The 24,715-nt window shown below is 33.5% G+C and overlaps 2 protein-coding genes and 2 long non-coding RNA genes across 4 annotated transcripts; 2 read left to right on the top strand and 2 right to left on the bottom strand.

The window, feature by feature from the left end:
• Positions 1–2,499: 2,499 nt before the first annotated feature.
• LOC112715734 (uncharacterized) lies at positions 2,500–4,816 on the bottom strand. Its single transcript, XR_011866652.1, has 3 exons — positions 4,317–4,816; positions 3,216–4,226; positions 2,500–3,137 (listed from the first exon to the last, which is right to left on the bottom strand). It is a non-coding gene; the product is annotated as an uncharacterized lncRNA (long non-coding RNA).
• Positions 4,817–13,259: 8,443 nt separating this feature from the next.
• Positions 13,260–14,013, top strand: LOC140175676 (uncharacterized). The gene is made up of 3 exons (XM_072204209.1): positions 13,260–13,270; positions 13,380–13,470; positions 13,528–14,013. The coding sequence occupies exons 1-3, from the start codon at positions 13,260–13,262 to the stop codon at positions 14,011–14,013; spliced, it is 588 nt and encodes a 195-aa protein (XP_072060310.1).
• A 3,176-nt stretch (positions 14,014–17,189) lies between these two features.
• On the top strand, positions 17,190–18,437 carry LOC112715733 (uncharacterized). The gene is made up of 3 exons (XR_003159936.2): positions 17,190–17,619; positions 17,901–18,003; positions 18,117–18,437. It is a non-coding gene; the product is annotated as an uncharacterized lncRNA (long non-coding RNA).
• Positions 18,438–19,464: 1,027 nt separating this feature from the next.
• On the bottom strand, positions 19,465–23,661 carry LOC112715731 (uncharacterized). Its single transcript, XM_025767543.3, has 9 exons — positions 23,342–23,661; positions 23,002–23,248; positions 22,730–22,879; positions 21,599–21,656; positions 21,422–21,514; positions 21,175–21,273; positions 20,742–20,800; positions 20,195–20,254; positions 19,465–20,101 (listed from the first exon to the last, which is right to left on the bottom strand). Exons 1-9 carry the CDS (start codon positions 23,506–23,508, stop codon positions 19,847–19,849), a joined length of 1,188 nt encoding a protein of 395 aa, XP_025623328.1. The 5' UTR covers positions 23,509–23,661; the 3' UTR covers positions 19,465–19,846.
• Between the last annotated feature and the right edge of the window lie 1,054 nt (positions 23,662–24,715).

Genomic DNA, 24,715 nt, shown 5'->3' with positions numbered 1-24,715 from the left:
TTTGTCATGTCTTATTTTACCGTTGTATCGACTTATATTTAGAGTAAACACCCAATTTGATTTCTATATATTCCAAAATAGGACAAAATGACCCCTGTTGAAAAAATAGACCCATCCCGATCCCTATCCATGTTCGTTTTGAGTTATGGTGGTTCCATCATCATCTCCCCTCACTAAACTTGACGAAAGAGATATATGTGGCACTTAACGTTGCTAACGTGGACGCTGAGTCTCCCTTAAGTGACATGCTGGAAAATGGACAATGTTCAGGGATCGATTTGTCTCCATGTAAGCAATGGTAAGAGATCGATTTGTCTCCTATGGGTAATGGTCAAAGGTTAATTAGTCCTCCTTTATCTGCCAAAAATGTTGTGAAGTGAGAGGTTTTAGTAAAGATGACAGATGAGTCACCCTTTTGATTCAATATAGCATGTGAAACGTCGTTTTTGGTGGATAAAAAGGGATAAATCGACCCTTGACCATTGCCCATTCGCTAACATGTTACTTGAGGAGACCTAACATCCACATCAGCAACATTAAGTGCCACGTAGGTCTCTTCCATCAAGTTTGATGAGGAAAGATGACCATTTCTCACGACAGACACAGACAAAGACCAAAACGGATCTATTTTTTGACAGGAGTCGCCTTGTCCTATTTTGGAATAGACAGGGATTGAATTGGGTATTTACTCCTTATATTAATGTCAGAGCCCCAGCCCATCATCACCATTCAAAGCACAAACCCATTTTTTTTCCTTTTTTTCATTTTTTTGGTCAGGAATTCTTTTCCATGCTATCCTGCAAGCAAAGCAACACACAAAACAATAAAGAAGAAAAGAATATAGGAAATTAGGAACGAAGTTTACAATAGAAATTAATTTGTAAATGGATAAAAAATGGTGAAATGCTGAAAAATGGATGCATGGCGTGTTATACACAAATGTGGAGCTGCTATTGTCAGAAACCACAAAACATAACCTGCGTTTTGGGTGGGACGAAGACCAAGAAAGTAGCATGCTGCAAAACGCAGCCTACGATTGGCAGGGCAACCAAGTTTTGAAATGTGCCCTGTTGTCCCCTGCATGCATGCAGACATGAGCAGTTGTTGACCAGCATTGGGTTCGCTAAAACACAGATTGCATTTGTCAGACGTGCAGCGCAAATCACATGTTGCGATTGGCAGCCTCTCTAGTTGCATGCGCGACACGTGTTGTGGAGGGTGGTGAATCCAGTTTATAAAAGCTAAAACACAAGAAGCAAGAGTGAAAGCAATAGTGAGGAAGCATGCTGTGAAAAACAAACGTTACTGAAGAAGCAAGAGTGAAGAAGCAAGTGTGGGAATATACGGTGAAGGGTTAGGGTTTGAGAGACGACAAAAAATAGTTCGTAATTTTACCAAACCGAAAGAACACATTATTAAATATCTGGATCATTCTCAATGGGTAAGTAATTTTTTTTATTTTATGATTAATAAATAAATATATTTATTTGTATTCTATATATTTATGTTTTAACTAGTAATTTTATTATTATTATTATTATTATTATTATTGTTATTATTATTATTGTTATTGTTGTTGTTGTTATTAGTGACATTATTATTGTTATTAGTATTAAGAATAAGTCTCGAAAAAAAATATTATCATGATTAGTATATTGTTAATTTTGTAAAATACTATAGAGGACAATAATAATAAATTATTATTATTTTCTAATAATAAATAATACTGTTTAATAATTTTTGTATTATTTTTAATAATTAACAATTCTGTGTAATAAATTAAATTAAAGAATACTGTTTAACAATTTTTTATTAATTCTTAATAATTTATTATTAACGATTATGATAATAACAATACTGTATAGTTAATTAAGATAAAGAAGAGTGTTTAATAATAATAATAATAATAATAATAATAATAATAATAATAATAATAACTATTATAATAATATTGGTGTTATTATTATTATTATTATATCATTATTAGTAACTTTGTTATAATAATTACTATCATGAGTAACGTTGTTGTAATTATAATAATATATTATTGTTATTGTTATTGTTTTTGGTTGATGGGAGTAAATATTATTTCAGTTATAAAGTAATATTAATAATTATTGTATTTTTTTGTAGATTATTAAGAATTTATTGCCTAAAAAACTAGATCCGTCAGAGACCTTTAACGAGGTAGCTGCAGCGTCATTAGCACTTATTGTGTTTTAACACGTTTTGCTGGTAGGCAAAATGAGAGGTCATTCTGCACTCTTGAGTGTCTTGGTGGAACGATGGAGGCCGAAAACCCACACATTTCATCTTCTAGTCAGTAAAGTGAGGGTGACGCTGGAAGATGTGACATACATTCTTGGCCTCCCAGTTAATGGGGAGTCCATTACGGGTAGATCAGACAGTAGTCATCAGTTTTTGGTGGAGAACTGCATCGCGTGTTTTGGCCGAGAGCCCGGTCCGCAAGATCACATGTTTGGTAAAGTTAATCTTGCATGGGTCCGACGGTGCAGTCGTGTGACATGTAGGAGTCTATTGAGCGGTACGCCGGTACTCACATTTTCTGCGTGTTCAGAACGGTTGTGTTTCCGGATAAGTTGACCACTTCATTAAACTCAAAGTTTCTGCCTCTACTTCGGAATTTCCACCGAATTTCAGTATACAGATGGGGGGCAGCCAGTCTAGCACATTTATACAGATTGTTGTGTCGTGCATCACGATTCAACTGTAAAGAGATGTATAGGCCGCTCATACTACTATTTGTCTGGGCGTGGGAGCGTATGCCGTTTCTAGCGCCTATTCCTTGCGATCAACTCGTCCATGTTGGGATTCCACTTGCGCGACGGTATTCTTTTTAACACTCATGAGTCTCAGCGCTCTTCCAAGTAAACAATTCATTAGCCGATAGAAAGTAGACCTCGCAATAGCAGTCACAAGCAGGTTGTGTGCACCCTTAGGACTGAATTTATGCACTCTACCAAGTTTGTCGTCATATATCCCCAACAATGACCCCCCGTCGAATGCCAACACCCATCTCTGAACACCGATCTCATCGCACCATTGAGTATATGCCTCGTCCCGCTCTTTAAGCCGTTGGTAGTTTTTGTTGTACTCCTGTTCCGTCCTAGAATAGCCTGTTGGACAAACCATTTAATCATAAGCAAATACCACAAAATTACTATGAATAAGACCACAACAGCGAAATCAAATACCTATGTTAGCCACGAGTTTATGCAAATACGGAGCCTTGAACCTCCTTAAGAAATTGGACCCGAAGTACCTGATGCAGAAGTAGAACATGTGCCACGCTTTTGGTGGTGACCATGCACCGTTACTGCAAGCTATTGCTGCATCAATGGAGGTATGGCGGTCAGAAATAATGCCTACACCATCAATAGTAACAACATATCTCCGCAAATTGGTCAGAAAAAAACTTCCACACGTCTACCGTCTCACCCTCGACTATCGCAAATGCAAAGGGCACAATGTTTTGGTTCCCATCCTGTACAACGGCAACTAGAAGTGCACCTTTATATTTTTCTTACAGGTATATGCCATCAACGTGCACCAATGGCTTACAGTATCTGAATGCTAATACACGGATAGAAGCACCAAAAAACGCGATGGAGAATTCTTACACTTAGAACCTCCTCATTCTCACGGTAAACGGGGAGCGTTTTTATTTGAACACGAGACCTTGGCATCTTTGCAGTCATTGCTTTTAACCATTCTGGCAGAGTTTGGTAAGAAACTTTCCAATCACCAAAAATTTTTGCGACAGATTTCTACTTTTCCAAGTAAGCCTTGCTGTAACTAACAGTGTAGTTGAACCTGAATTAAACTTCTGCAATAATAGACTTCACCTTTATCGACGGGTCTGCTTCGACCAACGGCCTAATAGCATCTGCAATTGTGTTTGAGTCTAACTTGGCATGATCTTGTGAAATCGTGCCCTTGGTGCACATATGTTTGCCATTGTATCTTCTAGTCTCCCAACAAGCTTTCTTTCGAATCAAACTAGCTCGGATAAGACAATCGCACCCAGCACCATAACCCTTGCATTTTGCACAGACTGTCTGTGGCTCAAACTCATACACAGTGTAATCAACTCCTCTAGAGATAGTGTAGCTTTTGATTGCAGATATTACCGACTCTCTAGAGCCAAATTTCATTCAGGCACTAAATTCACCATCTTCCACTGCAATGTTGCCTTCACCTACGACCTGCACACCACGATCAGTCAAACAAGGGAAATAAAATACACACTAGTGGTAACTTGAATTAATAATCATAACATACTCATATTCACATACTCAAAAAATTTCGGGACATGCATGGCTTCGAGATCCAGAGTCCGCATAAAAGATGGAACACCAAAGAGATACCGGCTTAAAATCGCATCCACTTCATTTTGCACCGTCGGATTGCCTGCCAAGTCTCCGTCATCGTTTTCGTCATCGACTTCATAGTTGGCTTCGAACTCCTGTTTATTATCGTTGTTATCTTCTTCCCAATCTATATCTCCGAACTCATCAACATTGACCTCCTCGCCAACCGCGTCCAGCCCGGAATGTTGTTCGAACTCAACATACAGCTCTATCATCAGCATGTGAAATCGGGTTTGTTGATAAATAAGGAACATATGCTGCATACTTGCGTCGTCAGTGATGGCATTATTTGAAACTGTATCAGCCCACCAAATACTTTTACAGGATTCCTGTATAAAATTTTGCTCACCCTTTTTAAAATGTGACTTTGTATGTTATCACAAAGACCATTTTGCAACTCTACAAAACTCATGGTGCATGGAATAGCAAATGACAATGAAAATTCACAAACAAAAGTCACTCCTTCGTGTGTGTTTGATATAATCTCACCGTTATAATACACTCGCAAGTTGGTAATACTTTCCATAACTTCAACCTCACTTAATTCGACTTTTTCGACACAACTAACTGCCAAAAAAATTTATATGCAAGAAAGAGAAAAAGGAGGAGTAGAAGTAAAGTGAAGACCTTCGAATGCTACCGGCTTCGTATTTATAGGCAACACTCTTGATTAAAATATTGTTTCCAAACAAAACACAACCTACATTTTAGGCTTTCGAAAAAAAAGTTCTGATGCTTCAAAAACGCAACCTACGTTTTGTGGGCTGAAAAATAAAAAACTAACACATAAAGTAAAATACAAGCTGCCTTTTGATTATTCCAAAAAAATTTGAATATAGTGCCCTCAACAAACGCAGCCTGCGTTTGGACCAAAACACTAAAAAAATTGAAAACGGCAAAAAAGCAAAACGCAGGCTACGTTTGTTTAATTTCATGCAAAAAAATAAATAAAAAACAAATGAATTGGGTAAAACACAAGTTACATTTTGGGCTGACACCATAGCAGTAAAAATTTGTTACATATGTCCATTTCATTGCACTACACCAAAATTTTTTCATAAGAAAAAAAGCTAATTCTATGGTACCTATAAATTTTTGCCTAAATTTTGCCTAATTTACTTAGTAAATTTTTATTTTTTATAAATTATTTATTTTTATATTTTTTAAATTAAATAATAACTTTTAATCCTTTTTAGTAAATAGACACCCCTTTTTAGGCACCATAGCATTCACCAAGAAAAAAAAAAAAAAAGCCAGTTTACAATTTGACGGGGACCAACTTGGAGTAACCCAATTGGCATCACCTAGTGTTCCCCTCTCCCATGTACCCAGTTCAATTCCCACATGTTACCAACAATTAAAAAAGAGAGAGAGAGAGAAAAGAAAAGAATTCAACTGGGCCAGAATATGAAACTCCAAGAACAGATAATTCATTTTACAGAGGAGGCCAGCAATCGACAATCAATCACACAATACCACTTGCCTAGTGTTTCCAACACTTTTACCCGTCTCTTGAGCTTAATCTTTCAACTTTTTATATACGTTTCTGAAGTCTTTGTTATGCTCAGAAAAGAATGCAATCTTGACTAGTTCAACATGAAAGTGAAACCGTGAAAGAAGGACGACAATTTATAACAAACTCTCCCGTGAAAACAACGAGGACACAATAAAAATTTATATCCAAATCAATCTCATAATGCCAGGAACAAGTGAGAGAAGATCTCAGCAAAAAATAACATTATTCAACTGTTATTGAGTTATCCATCCTCAGTATGATCAAGATTTCAAATCCATATTCTAATAGCCTAACTCATTTCTGCTCAGGCTCTGGCTTCTCCAAGAAGGTCTTCTTCAACCAGCCCCAGGGCTGTAAATCATTCAAACAAAGATACATTAGAAGTTGCACAACCATGCTTGGAGAAGCAAAATGCCACAATTTTGACACAAAACTACAAAAATATAGAGCCATCCATAACAATAAGCGAGGAAGGATATCTAAAAAGAAGTTTGGAAAAACTAAACAAAAACTAATTAAGACTCGAGCAACTGGCCTTGACAAACAGGTATATTAAGAGCATATTATATGGATTTCGGAGACACTTCCACATTCCCTAAAAGCTCATTATGTATGCTCGCTTCAATGAAGATTGAAGAGAGAATGTTGAATCCAACAACAATGCAATCGAAAGCAGATCATATGAGACAGTTTTTGTTGGAAACTTGTAACACAGAAGATTTCCACTGCCATACAAATAAAACTACAGATTAAACTACCTGTCAATCATGTTTGGTACACCATAAAACCATACAGAAACTTGTCAAATTCAAATATATATATATATATATATATATATATATATATATATATATATATATATATATATATATATATATATATAATCCAAGGCACTAACCGAAAATTCAAAGAAACACCGTGGGTAAGCTATTGTACTGATACCTACATATCTTATTGAAACGTCAGAACCAAAAGAAGAGAAGAAGAGACCATAGAATGAATTAAAATCAGATTAAGACAAAAGTGTATCTTCAATTCTTCATACTAGCTTCAACGAGCAAATGCTAAAGAAGCTAAACCCACCTACCTATCTATATCCCAGCTTGCAAACACAGCGAGGAACAGACATGCAAAACAAGACTTCATTGTTTATGAAAAATTGAATGAGATTACAAACTGAAATCTGTATTCACTCACAAATCTAAATTACAAGAACGGTATACAACAGCGTTGTGCACAGAGATTCAGATGCGATTCACTATTTCATGTGGAATCCACAAGTGAGACTACTCGAAGAAGCAATTGAAAACAGAATGAATAAAAAGGAATATAAGGGCAGAGTTGTTTCGAAATTGATGTTGGAAACAGTGGATCGAGAACGGAATTTCATATCAGAATGAGAAAATCTATAATTAACTCTAAGCAAAACCAGGTAATTAAATTACATTTGCAGAAATTCTTGAAAAAACATATGATCTAATAAATGAAAATATGAACGAGATGGCGAGAGAAACAGAGAGAGGGGATGTTGACCTGAATTAGGTAGAGACCACCGGTGGCAGCGGCGACACCCCACATGGCGGCGGCTTTGACGTCCGTGGGTTGAATACGAAGCTTAGCAGGTAAACCGGCCATTTCCCTCAATCCTCAAATCTCAAATCTCAAATCTCAAATCTCAGAAGTCGGAATTCTAAGATGAATGCGAACCCTAGCCGCAAGCCAGCAATGACAAGGATCTAATAAATAATATTCTCTTCTTAAATTTAGAAATATTCTAATATATTGTTCAAAATTGAAAGCTTTTTTTTTTAACATTATTTTGACAAACTAACTATTTTTATCCACACAATTACAAATGTTTGCTAAAACTATGTGATACTCGGCACAGGATTCGGTGGTCTAGGAACCTTTGGACCATTTAGTGGTCCAAGTAGAAAACATATTTTTAGAGTTTTTTTATCAATTGTTATGTAGTCCTTGAACTAATTTTAATTACAAATCAACTCCATATATTTTATTTAATTATAAAAATAGTTTTTTATTTTATAAATTATTATTTTATCAATTATCTATTATATTTATTAACAATCAAATACAAAAATAACAACCAATTATATCCTCCATTCATCCTAATAATTCCAATTGATTAAAAAATTAACTTTGATCTCGTTACGTTCGTCCATGGCTTCCAAATCGTGTTTCCTTGAAATTCAATCAATTGGTTTTTCAAAACAATCGATTGAATGATAACTCAATCGATTGGTTTACACTATATCACAAAACAATCGATTGAAAGTTGTAAGGTAGAATGGTAAAAAGCTTATACCAATCGATTGTTTATACTTTCCAATCGAATGAATGCCTCAAAACAATCGATTGAATTCACGAAAACAACATGGATTTGCCAAATACAATCGATTGAAAAGTGATGACATTGAAGTTTTAACCAAATTCAATCGATTGGTAATATAATCCAATTGATTGGAAGGTGATGAAGTTGAATGTTTTGCCAATTTCAATCGATTGGTAATGGTACATAAAATTAATTTATAGATTGGTAATTTATAAAATTAATTTTGCCGATCAATAGTACTTTTTGCTTTTATTCAAGTAAGGCAGAGTAAAAAATACAAAAAGTATATGATATTGATAAGGTAGTAGCGTATCAAGTAGTAAGTATGCTTAATTTATTTATTTGTGTTATGCACAAATTTAGTTTCGTTAAAATATTAGTAACTAGTGCTCTAATTTTTGTAAATATGTTTTGGGATAAGTGTTTGCAATTAGTTAAATGTTAGAATATATTGAGTAAATTCTTTTAATATATTTAGAGTTAATATAAAACTGAGGGTAAAAAACGTATTTAAGCCAAAGAAAGAAATTTATTACGCATATAAGCCAAACAAGAATCTGATACAAGAACTCACCAAAGCACACTTTAATGTAATTCGAAACAACTTTATTCGAATTACATTCCTTAATAATTCGAATCAATACAGCTCTAATTATTCCCAACCATTGCATACAAGTAATTCGAATCAACTTAGAACGAATTATAAAAGCATAATTCGAATTAGTAGGAACACGTGAGTAGGAGGAAGTTCGAATCAAATTGATTCGAATTACTCACATTTCGAATCAAATGGTAATTCGAATTACACATTGTACAATAAGATATTAGAAAAAATACTATATAATATAAAAAAATATACTAAAAGAAGTATAAAACAAAATTATAGTAAATTAATTTTAGTATAAAATTATTAAATATAAATTAATTTTAACTCCTATTAGTACATTGAATTAAAAATAACATATAAAAATGTACTTGTATTTATTAAATTTTAATAACATATAAAAATTTAATGACTTTTTAAATATTTTTTTATAATAGGAGTACATTTTTATATACTTTAAATACTTTATATAAAAATGTACTTATATTTATCATACAAAAATAAAGTGTTGTGCCAATATAATAACATTATAATATTTTAAATCAATTTTTTTCTAGGATTTTAGATTAAAAGCAGCACATGAAAAAATATTATTGGTATTTTAAAGCTAACTTAATTAAAAAAGATAGAACTGTATTTTTTAGGATTTTATGTACATAATTAGGCTAATTTTTTTTAATATTAATCAAAGATGTGTGTTACACTATGTTATTTGGTTTCAGCTAAGTTTTACTCTACTATAATTTTTTTTTTACTTTTCATAAGACACAAATCTAAAAAAATTTATAAATTAATTTAAAAGAAAATATCATTGACGTTTTATAAATTTTATGTACCATTACCAATCGATTGAAATTGGCAAAACATTCAACTTTATCACCTTCCAATAGATTGGATTACATTACCAATCGATTGAATTTGGCTAAAACTTCAATGTCATCACTTTCCAATCGATTGTATTTGGCAAATCCATGTTGTTTTCGTGAATTCAATCGATTGAGTAACAACAACAATCGATTATTTTGAGGCATTCATTCGATTGGAAAGTATAAACAATCGATTGGTGTAAGCTTTTTACCATTCTACCTTATAACTTTCAATCGATTGTTTTGTGATATAGTGTAAACCAATCGATTGAGTTATCATTCAATCGATTGTTTTGAAAAACCAATCGATTGAATTTCAAGGAAACACGATTTGGAAGTCATGACGAACGTAACGAGATCAAAGTTAATTTTTTATTAATCAATTGGAATTATTAGGATGAATGGAGGATATAATTGGTTGTTATTTTTGTATTTGATTGTTAATAAATATAATAGATAATTGATAAAATAATAATTTATAAAATAAAAAACTATTTTTATAATTAAATAAAATATATGGAGTTGATTTGTAATTAAAATTAGTTCAAGGACTACATAACAATTGATAAAAAAACTCTAAAAACATGTTTTCTACTTGGATCACTAAGTGGTCCAAAGGTTCCTGGACCACCGAATCCTGTGCCGTGATACTCGTGAACAGTTGTCTTTGTGTAAGAGCAATGCTATATAACTATTAAATATTATTAATTTTTACTGATATTTAACTAACAATAATTTATACTCATATTTATATACATTTTATACACAAGAAATATATAATTTATATTTATATTTACTAAAATTTTACACACATAAATCAATACAGTTTGTATCTAAAAATTAATACAATTTACACCTATATTTTTCAAAATTTGCACACATAAATTAGTAAAATGATAATTTAGTGTTTGTATCGGCTAAATGAAGGCTAAAAATACTAAAAATTGTTGACCCTAAGAGTTTTTCTTCATGTAAAGATAGTTGAAAATTTGTTAGATAATAATTTAATTAAATACGTCAAATTATCTAATAATTTTCAACTAAACAGCTTTAGATGAAAATAACTGCATATAAGTTTTTACCACAAAACTATCCATATAAAAATGAAATGAATCCCGCTAGGGAGCGAACGGAATAAGTATACAATGTGTACAATAGACTAATTCTTTGGCCCAATAAGAAGAAGTAACCATCCGTTATCATACAGATTCGAACATCCAGGTAAAATACTACTAATTTATCAAACACAATACACTCATACTATCTAAAATAACCATTCGGATACCAGGAATAATAAATATCTGATATACTTTAATTTTAATTTGAAATTAACCCTCATTATATGCATTTTACAGAACATGTATTGGTTCCTTATACTTCTTCAAATGAAATTGTTTTTGCAGTAAGATTAGCCTTATTTGTTAAAAGGATAATGTTATGGGTAAGAATCCGATTTTTCGTAGTATAATTTTTTAGATTTTCTAAGATTGAAATTTACAAAATCTAAGAATCACGGTTCACATCGACTTGACGAGGTGGGCCCGTATAAAATATAAAAAAAATTCTCCAATAAAACAATTTTTTCATATAGGACAAAATAGTACTCCTTAATGATAATATTTAATTACTGGTCCAAATTCATTCGGTAAAAATTTTTTATTAATTTAACTTCACCAAAATATTTTAGAGATGTTTTAAAGTGAAATAATATATGATACCGATATTTTTCATACCAGTATAATTATCTGTTTTATCTAGTACAGTAAAAACCAATTATCAAATAATTACCACTTTTGGTAATTGTTCCAAGGGTTACCTGAAACGGTAGGTCGATCTCGGTTGAGATCTTCTGGGTTGGTCGGAGCCGACGTGTCCGGCAGGTGCACGGCGGCCGGAGCTGGTGCGTCCGACTTGTTGGATTTGGGGGTGATGCTGATCCTTCGTCTCCGGAGGGTGGGGGGTACCTGCAAGGGACTCCGATGCTTAAGTTAGCAAGGGTATTAAACAGGTATTGAGTAGAATCAGAGTATGAGTTATACCTGGGTGCTCCAGTGTATTTATAATGGTGAGATGTGGCCTTCTGTGGATAAGATAAGTTAGTTATCTTATCTTATCTTTTATCTTTAAGTGAGGTCATCTTATCTTTAAGGGAACCGTCTTTCTCTCTGTAGGCTTGGGCCGCCTTAGGATTTGGGGCGTATTCCTCTATTTGGGCCCTTTGTTTGGGCTTTCCTGTGACTTGGCCGAGCTCTTTGAGAAGAGGTCGGGTTGTCCTGACCTGAAGAGGTCGGTCGCCTTGCCTGTAGAACATCCCGGGTCGGACAGCTCGACCCAGGGTATGAACAGTAATTATCCTCCAAAATTTAATCTTAGTCACATATTTTTTTCTTCATACATTCATCCCCCTTTTCTCATTTATCATCCACCACAAGTTAATTCACTATTTGTTTAAGTTGTTACTTTTTAAATTTTAAATTATTTATAGATTACTCTTTTAAATTATAAATTATTATTATTTGTTTAAGTTAATTTTTTATTTTAAGTTGTCGTGATTTGTGATGCTACTAATATCTAATAATGTTAGCAAACCAGATCGTGTTTGGAATGTAACTTAGACATTATTAGTTGATGGAATACTATATGAGAGGAGAAAAGCATTGAAAAATCAAGGTATTTCACTAGATCTTTTTTTTATATCAAGATTGTATTCTCGTATTACTTTTATTTTTATTAATAATACTAATGGTCTTTATTTTAGAATTACTTATTAAATATTTATAAAACCATTATGTACTTTTGCTAGGACTAAACATGACTAATGATGAATTGAAAAATTTCTGTCTTATTGAGATTGAGAAGATACTCAACAGCAATGTGAAATCTTTAAGAGACTATCTATTAATGACATATCTTGATTTGTGTGATATTCGCCTTTTTCAGAATAAGCTAATATAACACAAATGAATTGACTCATACAAACTTATATACGGAACAAAAGATGACTCATGAGTAAAGGTTAATATTCGGTGAGATAGTCAATGCTGTTATTGCAAACTCTAGTGGATTTTACTTCGTTTATGGGTATGGTGAGTATTATAAGACATTTATTTGGAATGGACTTTCTTCTGCAATTCGGTCTAGAGAAAAGATTGTTTAAATGTCACATCCAGAAAATTACGTCTTTTTTCTGCGTGGTAGTAGAACGGCTCATTCTAGATTTTCAATACCCATTATAATTACTAATGATCTACTTGCAATATCAAGCATTGCAGTTTGAAGGATGACTTGCTCATCTAAAGTAGCTTAATAATTTAGGATGAAGCTCCAATGCTCAATAAAATGTGTTTTGAAGCACTTGATTAGACACTCAGAAATTTTATGTTAGTTATTGATCAACATAAGACACATCAACTATTTGGTGGTAAGGTTGTGGTTCTAGGAGAGGAGGTGATTTGAGACAGATACTTTCGGTAATTTCAAAAAGGAGTAGACACGATATATTGTCATCAACTATTAACTCATCACATCTATGGTCGTTCTGTAAGGTTTTGAAGTTGCATACGAACATAAGACTTCTAATGTCTTCTTCAGATAAACATGATGGTGAAATGAAGAGATTTGCTAATTAGATACTTGATGTTGGAAATAGAAATATTGGTTCTGTTGTTGATGATGAGTCAGAAGTTAACATTCTAGATAGTCTACTGATTACAACTATTGATGATCCTCTATCTCATTCGGTATACTTTGCATATCCAAATTTGTTACAAAACATGATAGATTACAGGTATTTTTAGATTAAGGCAATTCTTATACCATCGCTTGAGAGTGTCGAGAAGGTAAACGACTTCGTCTTGACAATCTTCCCAAGGATGGAAAAGGAATATCTAAGTTCTGACACAACATATCAAGTTGATGAGAATGAAAATGTACAACAAGAGTGGTTCACACCAGAGTTCCTAAATGACATCAAATGTTTGGGATTACCCAACCACAAGTTGACTTTGAAGGCAGGAGTCACTGTAATGCTACTGCGAGACATAGACCAGACTTCAGGTTTATGCAACGGGTCAAGGTTAATAGTTAATGAACTTGGCAACAACATAATTGGAGCGACGGTAATGACCGGTAGAAATATTGGCGACAAAGTGTACATTCTAAGGATGAACTTGATCCCTTCAGATTTAGGATTGCCATTTAAGTTCCAACGGAGACAAATTTTATTAACAATGTGCTTTGCAATGACATCAACAAGAGTCAGGGTCAATCATTATCACATGTAGGACTTTACTTGCCAAAATCAGTGTTTATCCATGGACAACTTTACATTATTTTGTCAAGAGTTAAAAGTTACAGGAGTCTCAAAGTTCTAATTTTGGATGAAGACGACAATCCAAAGTCATCAACAACAAATGTTGTGTTCAAAGAGATTTTTAATACTATTTAGGTAAGAAAAATAGTATTTTTATTTTAATAACATGTTATGATTACACTTTTGTACAAATATTTACTGTAAATATAACTAATTTATCTATAACTCTACTTTTAGACTTGAAATGAAATGTGTAATAGGGAGCACAACATCATATGCCAATTGCTTTTCTAATGAGGTTAGTAAAATACTAGCTTGTCGATAAATTTTCATTAGCCCTTTGATATAAAGTTTAGTGTAAAACTGACATAGTACTATTACAGTTATATATGTTCTTATTTTTTTAGGTCTCTTTCTTTATGATTCAAGAATATTATAGACTTTAAACTGTTCCATTTGCATTTTACTTTGAGTAAAAATAAAACAGCATATTCAATACTTTATTATATAATGACGATGATAATGCTATACTAAACTCGAGAAATTTATGATTATAAAATATTATTTTCGATTTAACATGTCAAATTAAAATGTAAGCCCGTGTATCGCACGGGTTTAACATTAGTATATAGACGTATATACAACTGACAACTTCCCAAATACCTAGTTCATATAGAAAATCCCTAACTGGTATCCAGACTAATAAAAGAAAAGAAAATATCAAGTTCTATCCCTCAAAAATGCTACAAAGGTGAGGAAAATCAAAGTCTAAGGAATAAAGATCATCTACCCTACATTCTTTTCACCATCCGGACAAAACTGTAGGAATCTTCTAAGGACTAGTCTCGAGCATCTTCTGTATGGTCCGACAACACATTCTCTTCTGGTACCTCTCTGGGTATATCTCCAGTGGCGGTAGTCAAAACGAAATCCTCCATCTGTGGGAAAAAAGGGAAAAGGAAGGGGTGAGAACCTATATGGTTCCTAGTAAAGTGGCATCGTGAAAACGCATTTCTCGAAATCTAGAGTTCTGGCTCTATTGTAACAACTTGCATGCTAAGTCTCTGGACAACTTTTGTATCGCGGGCTCTAAAATAACTCTTTCTTGGCATCTTTCTTTGAGATCAATGCCGTTCCTACGCTATTTTTCATGACTATTATTCCTAACTTTACTAGCTTATTCTAAGCTTTAGAGAAAGTTAAGTCATATAATTCTAAAAATACAGACAAAATAAAAAAATAGAAGATTGACAAGAATCAGATAACACATAGCAGAAAGAATGAACAATAAAAAACCACACTCAAATGCGCAAATTTGTGATGCATGCATGTTCCTAATGCGGGCCATGAGCTCAAGCGTCGGTTGTCTACCTGCAACCCGACATTACTCGGAGTGAATTCTGAATATGGTTTCCTTACTGTGTCAGTCAGATACATCGATATCATCATGGGCGAACACATGTTAGTTAGGATATCTTGACATCATGGTTACCCGTGTCAATCAGGCCTCATCATATTAACTTTTCAATGTACATCACAGTAGGAAACGGTTCTATCAGTTAGGCAAACATTCCTGCATTCGCAACTTTTGGCTATCCGTTAGGCGGGCACTTTTGCATTAGCAATTTGAAACAAAGGCCCATTCAAACATACAATTCTCATGAATAATGATCCATTTTCAATTATCTCTTTGATTCATTCTCATTTCCTTTCTTTTCATCATATCTCCGCACACCTTATAGACATGTATACCTCCACATCACCACATAACTAAGCATACCTCCACATCACCATATTACTAAGTATTATCTTTTAATTTTAAACCTTTCTAGGGACAACTTACATTTTTATTCATTATTCTGGCTTGTTTAGCCTAATACCTCCTTGGCGACCAGTCTTCTACTAAACAATTAATATAATAAACGAACTCAGACTTCTACAAACTTTATGTCCACACATCCGTATTGAACTCAAGTTTCTATAGAACTAAGAATCATATTATTTTGGACAATCTAACTCTAGCTATTGAAGATAAACCGAGACTATTATTCTAGACTTTTGGAACAACACCTTGCCGTCTTGTTACGTGATTTCACGTCATGAAAGGTTTAGGCATGAGCTATCTCTCTTGACAAGGTCATTCTAGAGATCCTAGTCTTTAATTTGAATTAGGTTTTACTGCATTTATATTAGAATTGAATTTGATAACAAACTTTGAAAATCTGCTGCTACACTCATAAAAATTCAGGAAATAGCAAGCAGCTCTGTTTTTGTAAAATCCATAATAAATTCACTTCCAATCTGTTGTTTCTAGATTTTGGTGAGGATACACTCAACATCCCTAAGTTTCAGAAAAATAAGTTTCAGGTTCATATCACTTCATTTGATTAATTAATTGTCAACTGGAATTGATTAACTGTTTTCATAAAGCGATTTAGAATTTCCAGCAGCAACCTAGCTTCCAAGTGACTTAATTAAGTCTACAAAATAGATATGGATATGAAATTTGTACTCAATTAAAGTATACTTACAGTCCTTCAGAATCCCTTTAGTAGCAACTCAAAATGTCAAATAAATCAAAAGTTCTAGTGTTTGGAACTTGATACTGTAAAACCAGAAAATTAGACAATTCTACAGCAACTACTAAATTTCAAAAATTCACATCTTCTAAACCACTAGGCCAAATTTTTTGAATTTTTTATGGAGAAATCTTGACTTCTTGAAGTTTGATAGAAAAATAATTTGGATTGAAAATCATGTCTAGATTGCTCCCAGTTTTTATTTTGTATTACTGCCAAATATGCAAAAAATTTTGCATTAAGTAATTTAACAACCTCTCATACAAATTTTATATTCAAGCCTAAAATTCTTCTAAAACTATAATTCTAACTTTCTTTTGACTAATCAAAGTTGCAAAAGTGATTAGCATAGTCTCAGGAGTTCAAACCATGGTTTTGAAAACCAAATCGGACCCACCAATTCAACCAGAATAACCAGGAACCGGTCATTTAATCGGTTCGGTTACCGATTGTCAAAAAACCGGCCAAACCAGCAGTTAACCGGTGAACTGTCGGAACCGGCCGGGTTTTCTTGAGGTTTCTGGTTCGGTGGCTACCTCAAAACGTCGCCGTTTAAGTTTATTAAAAAAAAAAATGAAAACCACCCCTGCCCCAATACCCACATCCCAGATCCCACCCCTCTCGTTTCTCTCTGAAAAAGTGAAAATTGGAGAACCCTAGTCCCCAAACAGCCAAACTCTTCTCATCCGAACTTCAAACGTAGCTCGCAGCCACCATTTCTCTTCGAAGTCATCGCCACTCTTCTCTTCCGAGGACAGACGGTGGGTGCGGCGTCGCGTGTGGAACGCTGAAGGCTCTGTTCGGTGGAAGTTCGAACGCAGCTCGCAGCCACCATCGTTTTCTCATCGTTCCTCCTTTCGCCGCCGTCGTAAGAAGGTCTCCTACTCTCCTCTCCTCTCATCGTTCTCGGTCGTCGTTTCCTCTATTCGAGCTCTTTCTGTCTTTGCCGACAGTTCCCACTCCGCCGCCCCCTCACTTCCCTTCCTCCCTCGCTGCCAGTAAGCACTGTTAGATTGGAATTATTTTTGATTGTTTTGTAATTTGCACTGTTGTTAATAATATTGAGTTGCTGTTTTCAGAATTCGTTAATTTGCACTGATTTTGTTAATACTGGATTTACTAATTTTGTTAATTTGAATTGGCTTTATTGGTTTTCAATTGTTGAATGATTCTGTCGAATATTTTTTGCTGAGTTAATTTTTGGTCATGATTTTTACGCTTCATGCTCTCATGTTCTTGCTTTTCTTTTGTGTTGATGTTGAAAATGCAATTCTCACAGTGGATAGGGTAAGTTTCTAAACCCAATAAGAAAGCAGTTAATAAAGCATTGTTAGGTTCAAAAGAAGCTATGCTTGGGATTAGATGAGGCTGCAGGTGTTCCTGTAAGTTCCTTTCATTGATTTTACACTTATTATTATGCTTATTCTGTCTGAATGATGTTGATTATAAATTATATCTGCTGGTAGTAACTACTCTTTCTTTGCAATTCATGCAGATTGAACCAGAATCACAAACAAAACTTTTAGATGCTACCCTGAACTTGGAAGGAGTGTTGTTGGCTAGAGTTCCAGGAGCAGGAGAATTTGATGCGGTCTTTGCTGTTACTTTGGGAGATTCAAGAAGCCATGTGACAAAAATACGGAGCTTACTGAATGTTATTTAATATTTGAAAATATTAAATTTAAATATTTGAAGTTATATGTTAAATTTTTAATAGTTTTATTTAATATTTAACTAAATCGGTTGAATTTCGGTCAACTATTAAACCAATGAATCAGTTATCTTATCGGTTTATTGACCGATTCGGTTCTCGCAATCTTAGTTCAAACTCATCAATTCACCCTTTTCACAAGTGCACATATACTTAATTGAACATGTATTTTTCTGCACCATCATAAACAATTTTTTTTCATAGGAGCTCATCATCAATCATACACATAATAAATCATCAATCATCATCATTCAAGCACACAATAATTTATTCAAGCACACAATAATTTATTAATCCAGAATGTACCATCATTCATCACCAGCACATACAACAACAAACATAATATTCTGTGTATGAATTATCCCTTACCTTTCTTCGAGAATTCACAAACCAAGGTCTGTCCTTTGCTACCTTAAATCAAAAAGTCCTAACAAACGTAATTAAAGAATTTTGTCAATTCATAGGGCAATTAGCCAAGCTTCACATAGAGCACGAGGAGTCTTACTCTTGTAATGGGCTGAATTTGATTGATTTGGTCACCAATTAAAGAAATTGAAATTTAACAAGGGTAGAACCTTTGAATTAGGAAAAGCAACAGAACACAGGTGATGATGATCCTGTTGACGTTTCCTCCTTCTCTTCCTTGATCAGTCGCCACTCTTGCTTCCTTTCTTCCCTTCGTGTGATTTCCAGAGAAATTGAAAGGCTTGGCTCATCCATATAACCTATAGGAGGTGGGAAAGGATGAGTTGGTGCGGCAAAACTTCATGGCTTCTTCCTCTTGCAACACCACATCTGAGTATAGTAACCATGGTTTCCTTTGAAACACGTTCGATTGTGAGAGGAGAAGAGAAGATGAGTTTGATAAGAGTTTTCTTGGATTTGGTTTATTTCAAGAAAGCATGGTTTGGTTGAACCGGAAAAAAAAAAGAAAACCGTGACTTTATAATAGACGAAGAAAAAACTGGTTTAATTATGAAAAGATGGAGTTTGTTTGGTACGGTTTTTAGCTTAGGATACATTTTTATCTCACATGTTATATCTATTTTTTTTCATTTATCAAGTCTAAATCCGCCTTATTATTTTATTATGAGGTGATTCTCAGATATTTATCGAATTTCTTATCACAGAGTTTTTGAGAATAATCCTGTGGAGAATCGGGGTATTACAGCACCTCCTATGTATTAGTTAAAATATAATCAAGCCCCACCTTTTGAAAAATTAAATAACTTCAAATGAAGCTATGTAACAATGGTGCAGGCAAGAATTATTTAAGGAAGTAAACAAGGAGTAGCAGTATATGAATATACATGATAGACAGAAGAATTGCTCCTCTTCTCTTGCCATATTTGCCCGTTAGGAAGAAAAGAGATTTCGAATATATGGTCATAAATTCTCTGTGTATCCTGTGATCAATGCTAAGCAACTAGCAACAGAAGTCCAAACAAACTTCAGCTTCCCTCTCTAAAATCAAATCAAATCACTAGAATGGCAAAGTTTTGCAAAATCAAAGACTATTCCCTTCTTTTGGGTCTCTGAAGTGAAAACCCTGTTTTTTCATGATGATCTGGGATTTCCAGAGCTGAAGTATTAGTTGCAGTACCTTCATCGTTACCCTCGCCAGAGGAATCATTTCCTTCCAACTGCCCTGACGTTGATGAAGATTTGTTTCCGGAAACATTACCAAGCAGGCTTTTATACATAGTAAGGGCCTGAGCCATCATGTTAGCAGGATTGGATGCAGAGCTAGGAAGCAACATTGTCGTTCCCTGAGAAAAAAGTAAGAGAACATAAGACAAATTTCAAAGCGAAAAAAAATGGTTAAATGGTCCTTGCATATAAGTTAGCTTGTAATCTACTACCTCCTTGGCTATGTTACTGAAAGCATGAATATATTGCTCTGCAACCCTTAAACTTGCTGCCTGCAAAGCAAATGAAAACATCAATTCCATCCCTCCTTTTATTCCATGATACATGGAAAATTTAAAATAAGTGAGCCAATTAGGAGCAAATCTATACACTAGATTTCCTTTATCAGTTTCAGAGATGATGTCAACTCAAACACCATTCTAGCCTATTTGATTATGGATTTCTCACAATAAATCAAAACTACATAAAATAGTCAACCAGACACTGCATTGAAAACTGTAATAATGACTCTCTCTCACACATGCAAAAAAAAATGCTGGCATGCCCCAAGCCCCCGAACATAAAAAATAATGCATCATGTAAACAGTAGAAATTTAGATGCAAATAAACAGTAGAAATTTAGATGATGCATCCATTTTGGTAAATATATTCAAATAGCTACACAATTGGCCAAAATTCTAAGAAGTTATGGACCAAAATATAATTTATTACTTGCACAAGATGCAGCAGATGGAATATGAATAAAATGACAAATCTCACCTCTGCTCCTCCAATTTCCTTCAGGGCTTTTGACACAAGAAGGATAGCTTCAGCCTCACCTGAAGAAGTATAATTGTAATTATAAAGATTTAGAGATTAAAGATATCAAGAGAAAGCAACAATTTAGTTTCTTCAAAAAAGTAAAGGATACACAATGGAAATAGAGAAGTGATTGCATGCCAATTGGAACACTATGTAAGTGGTGGCTCGATATAAAAGAATACTAGTAATACTTTGGACCATCAGCCTACATTTCATCATCCCCCTCCCTTCTCACACGAAACAACATTTTATCACAAAGAGAACATACATATTACACATTATAAGTATGAAGAGTTTGCCTGTGATGCTCAGCGGTGATGCCAAATCCTTCTTAAGAATTAATATGGATACATAATTGAAAGATGGAAACAGAGCAAAACACGAAATTAACCTTTAGCTCTATTGACTTGATCCATCTTCCCAGCTTCTGATGCTAGGATCACTGCACTCTTCTTACCATCAGCAATGTTGATGTTGGCCTGTCTCACTCCTGTTTAACATTAAACAGCATCAATTCCAGTACACACACAATCTTAAAAAGCTGGATGACATGGGTGCCAAAGTCAATTCCAGGATGAGAATTAATGTAAAAATATCACAGTAGAACCTCTCAATAAATGGAAAATCAATTTGATTACCTTCAGACTCAAGAATTTGAGCTCTCTTTTTCCGCTCTGCCTCTGCTTGCATCTCCATAGCGGCTCTCACTCCACGTGGAGGAGAGATATCCCCTGAAAGAAAAATTACACATATTGTCAAGTACAAAATCAGGGGGAAAGGAAAACATTTCAGTTTATAAAATATGTTAAACTTACGTATTTCATATCGAAGGCATTCCAGCCCCCAGCTTTCAGCAGCCACACTAATGGCCTCCTGCAACAGTTCTTTCCATATAATCAATCTTCGTTATTTGAATACAGATGTGAAAAGAGTTGTTCTTTCGGTTCATTGAGAAGAATTTGAAAATCCTGTTTCTTTCTTCATCACAAAGAAAACACTAGTCTAACAACTATGGATAGAAAAGCCTATAGCCATTATTTGATGTCTATTCTCTCTCATCATTGTTAAATGAAACCAAGGGACAAAGGAAATTTAGAAACTATGTTCAGGATTTGAAAGAAGATATTCAAATTCGATTAACAAAATAAGCTTGCTTTCACTTTGAAAATAAACCTAGCTTATAAATCCATAATCAAATAATCGAATTACTTCCTGAGTCCTAGCCCGAAATCAGAATACAGCGTAAATGCATGACGAGATATTTTCTTTCCAGCAACTGCAAGCCTTAGGATCTATGTTTGTGGAAGGATATTTTCAATTTCCCTACTGCAGATATGTTCGAAACATATTACTGTGCCTTTCCAAATCCACTACAGTTCAAGAAACAATCATTGGGGCAAAGAAAGAGAGATATTCAGCTATTACATATGCTAGAATGCTCCAATCAATTAATTTTGCAGCATGACACACTGACACATTGATAAGGTATTTAGTAGAAGAGCATACATGATACACAGTGACAGATATTTCTAACATAAGCCTTATTTATACTTAGCATGTATTTACAGTCACCATTATAATAGTAATAGCCTCTCAAAATAAATGTACTACTTTATAGTGGTTCCGAATTGGATATTGAAACAAGTTTATTTCATTGGAGGATAGGGACTAATAACAAAACAGTCACAAACTTGGTGAACATTATGCTTCCGCACTTGTCCCATGTATAACTAAATTCAAATAAGACTTTAAAATTACTATATGATAAATAGAACATCAGCTGTAGTTCCAGGAAGTCCAACAGCTCCATGTAAAGAGGCACCATGTTCCTCTTATCCAAGATTTACACCAACACCATACAACTTGAAATTCAATTAGCTAGGATGCTTCCTTAAGTAAGAATAAAAAAGGAAAAATATAACAGAAAACTATACTCAATTACTTACCACAATCTTCTTATTCAGCGTGTCCCTTTCCTCGAATGTCTTGTCAAGGGTAATCTTACCAAGCTCACTACGCATCGTCGTTTGTGCCAGCTGAATGACAGCATAAATGGGATTCTCTACTCCATAAGAAGCTAGCTTAGGATCCACAATCTGCACCCAGAAATTCAAATACTAAATAAACACAAAATTTAAATAGATAATTATCAACAACATTATTTGCCATTGACCAATAAATGAAATAGGGATGCAAGAAAACAAAGAACAATGAAGACCTTGATGTAGAGAACACCATCAATGAGGATAGTGACATTATCTTTAGTGATAGCAGATTGGTCAGGAATGTTAATAGCCTCCTCTTTGAGGGAATGCACATAAGCAATGCGGTCAACGAAGGGGATCAAGAAATGAATTCCAGAGGGAAGTGTCTTAACGTACTTTCCAAATCTCTCTATCACAAAGGCTTTCTTCTCCGGCACAACGCGAATCCCCCAATTCATCGGAGGAATAATCTCATAATTCCTGCACAATCAATCAATTAAATTTTCACAAAATCTATAAACAAAAAAATTCAGTGGAAATGAATGAATGAGGTGAGAAGAGACATGAAATAACCTAGAGATAGGATCGCGACTAGATCGGAAGTGGCGGAGGGAGGAGAATCGAGAGGGAAGAGAAGGGGAAGAAGCTGTGCGATGAGTGAGATGGGACTGGCGGCTCAGCTGAGTGAAATAGCGAACTGCGTTTCTTGCTGAATTGGTTCTCCAAATGGTCGTCGCCATTTTCAAGTTTCCGATTTCTCTGTGTAACAGCAATCACTTCGTAGTGTTCATCTGGGTGGACTTATAAAGCCCTTGTTAAACCCCTTCATTCTCTGCTTCATGTTTTCAACCAGGGTATTTTAGCCGTGCAGACCAAGTTAAACAAAATCCAAATTTTTACGGTAAATGAAAAAAATAAACTAAATACTTAAAATTTTAAAATTATAATAAGATTTAAATTATAAAATTATTAAATTTATTATAAATTCTATAAAATTAATTAATTTATTTAAAGTTATAATATCAAAATAATTTAAGAGTTAAATTGAAATTCTAACTATTATATTATATATACAAAAAAATTTATAATATTATTATAATAAATAAAATTTTTAATATTATGATATTTTATAATATATAAATCTAAATTTTAAGTATTAAAAATTAAAAATTAATTAAAAAATATAAATTGCCAGTTTATTATTATTTTAAAAATTTTAATTATTTAATATTTAAATATTCGTGTAATATTTAATATATATTAAATATTTTGTAAATAAATATTTGTTATTTTATATTTAGATAATTGTTTAGAAGTTATGTGCAAAAAGTTGGAGCAAAATTCAATATATAGATTTTTTTTATTTAAAAAAAAATTCGACCGTTCACAAAAAAAAAATCCAAAAAATATCTACTCAGTTTTTAAAATTATAAAAACTTAAGAATGATAACTTCTCCTTTTTTAAATCGTATTTGAAAAAAATAATAGTACCAAAATTCAGTGTCTTTGTTGTAAAATTAAGATGAATATATAGAAACGTACTAAAAATTTATAAGAGAGTGTAATAGAATTTTGTTGAGTAAATACTTATTTTGGCTCCAAAATTTTAATTTGGTTTTAATTTTGATCTAAAAATTTTAATTTAGCCAACTGAGACCCTAAATATTAAATCGTGACTTATGTTTGTCCTTAGGGAAATTTTCATTAACGGAATGCTAATGTGGCACGTTAAGTTGCTAAGTCAGACTGATCAAAACGGCGTCGTTTTAGATTCGTTTTAGATCTGCGTCCAGTTTTCACGTAATATGATGTCGTTTCAGGGTTAAAAACGTTTGGTCTATGTAATCCTTGTAAAATTAACGAATAATTAGTCAATAAAATAAATTTTTATAAAAAATGGGAAATATAAATTTTATAATTTAATGAGATAGAACTAATTAAAATAAG

Source organism: Arachis hypogaea, chromosome 10 (genome assembly GCF_003086295.3).
Source record: "Arachis hypogaea cultivar Tifrunner chromosome 10, arahy.Tifrunner.gnm2.J5K5, whole genome shotgun sequence".
NCBI classification, from domain to species: domain Eukaryota; kingdom Viridiplantae; phylum Streptophyta; class Magnoliopsida; order Fabales; family Fabaceae; genus Arachis; species Arachis hypogaea.
Note: the sequence above shows the minus strand (reverse complement) of the source record. Positions and strands in the feature narration are given on the sequence as shown.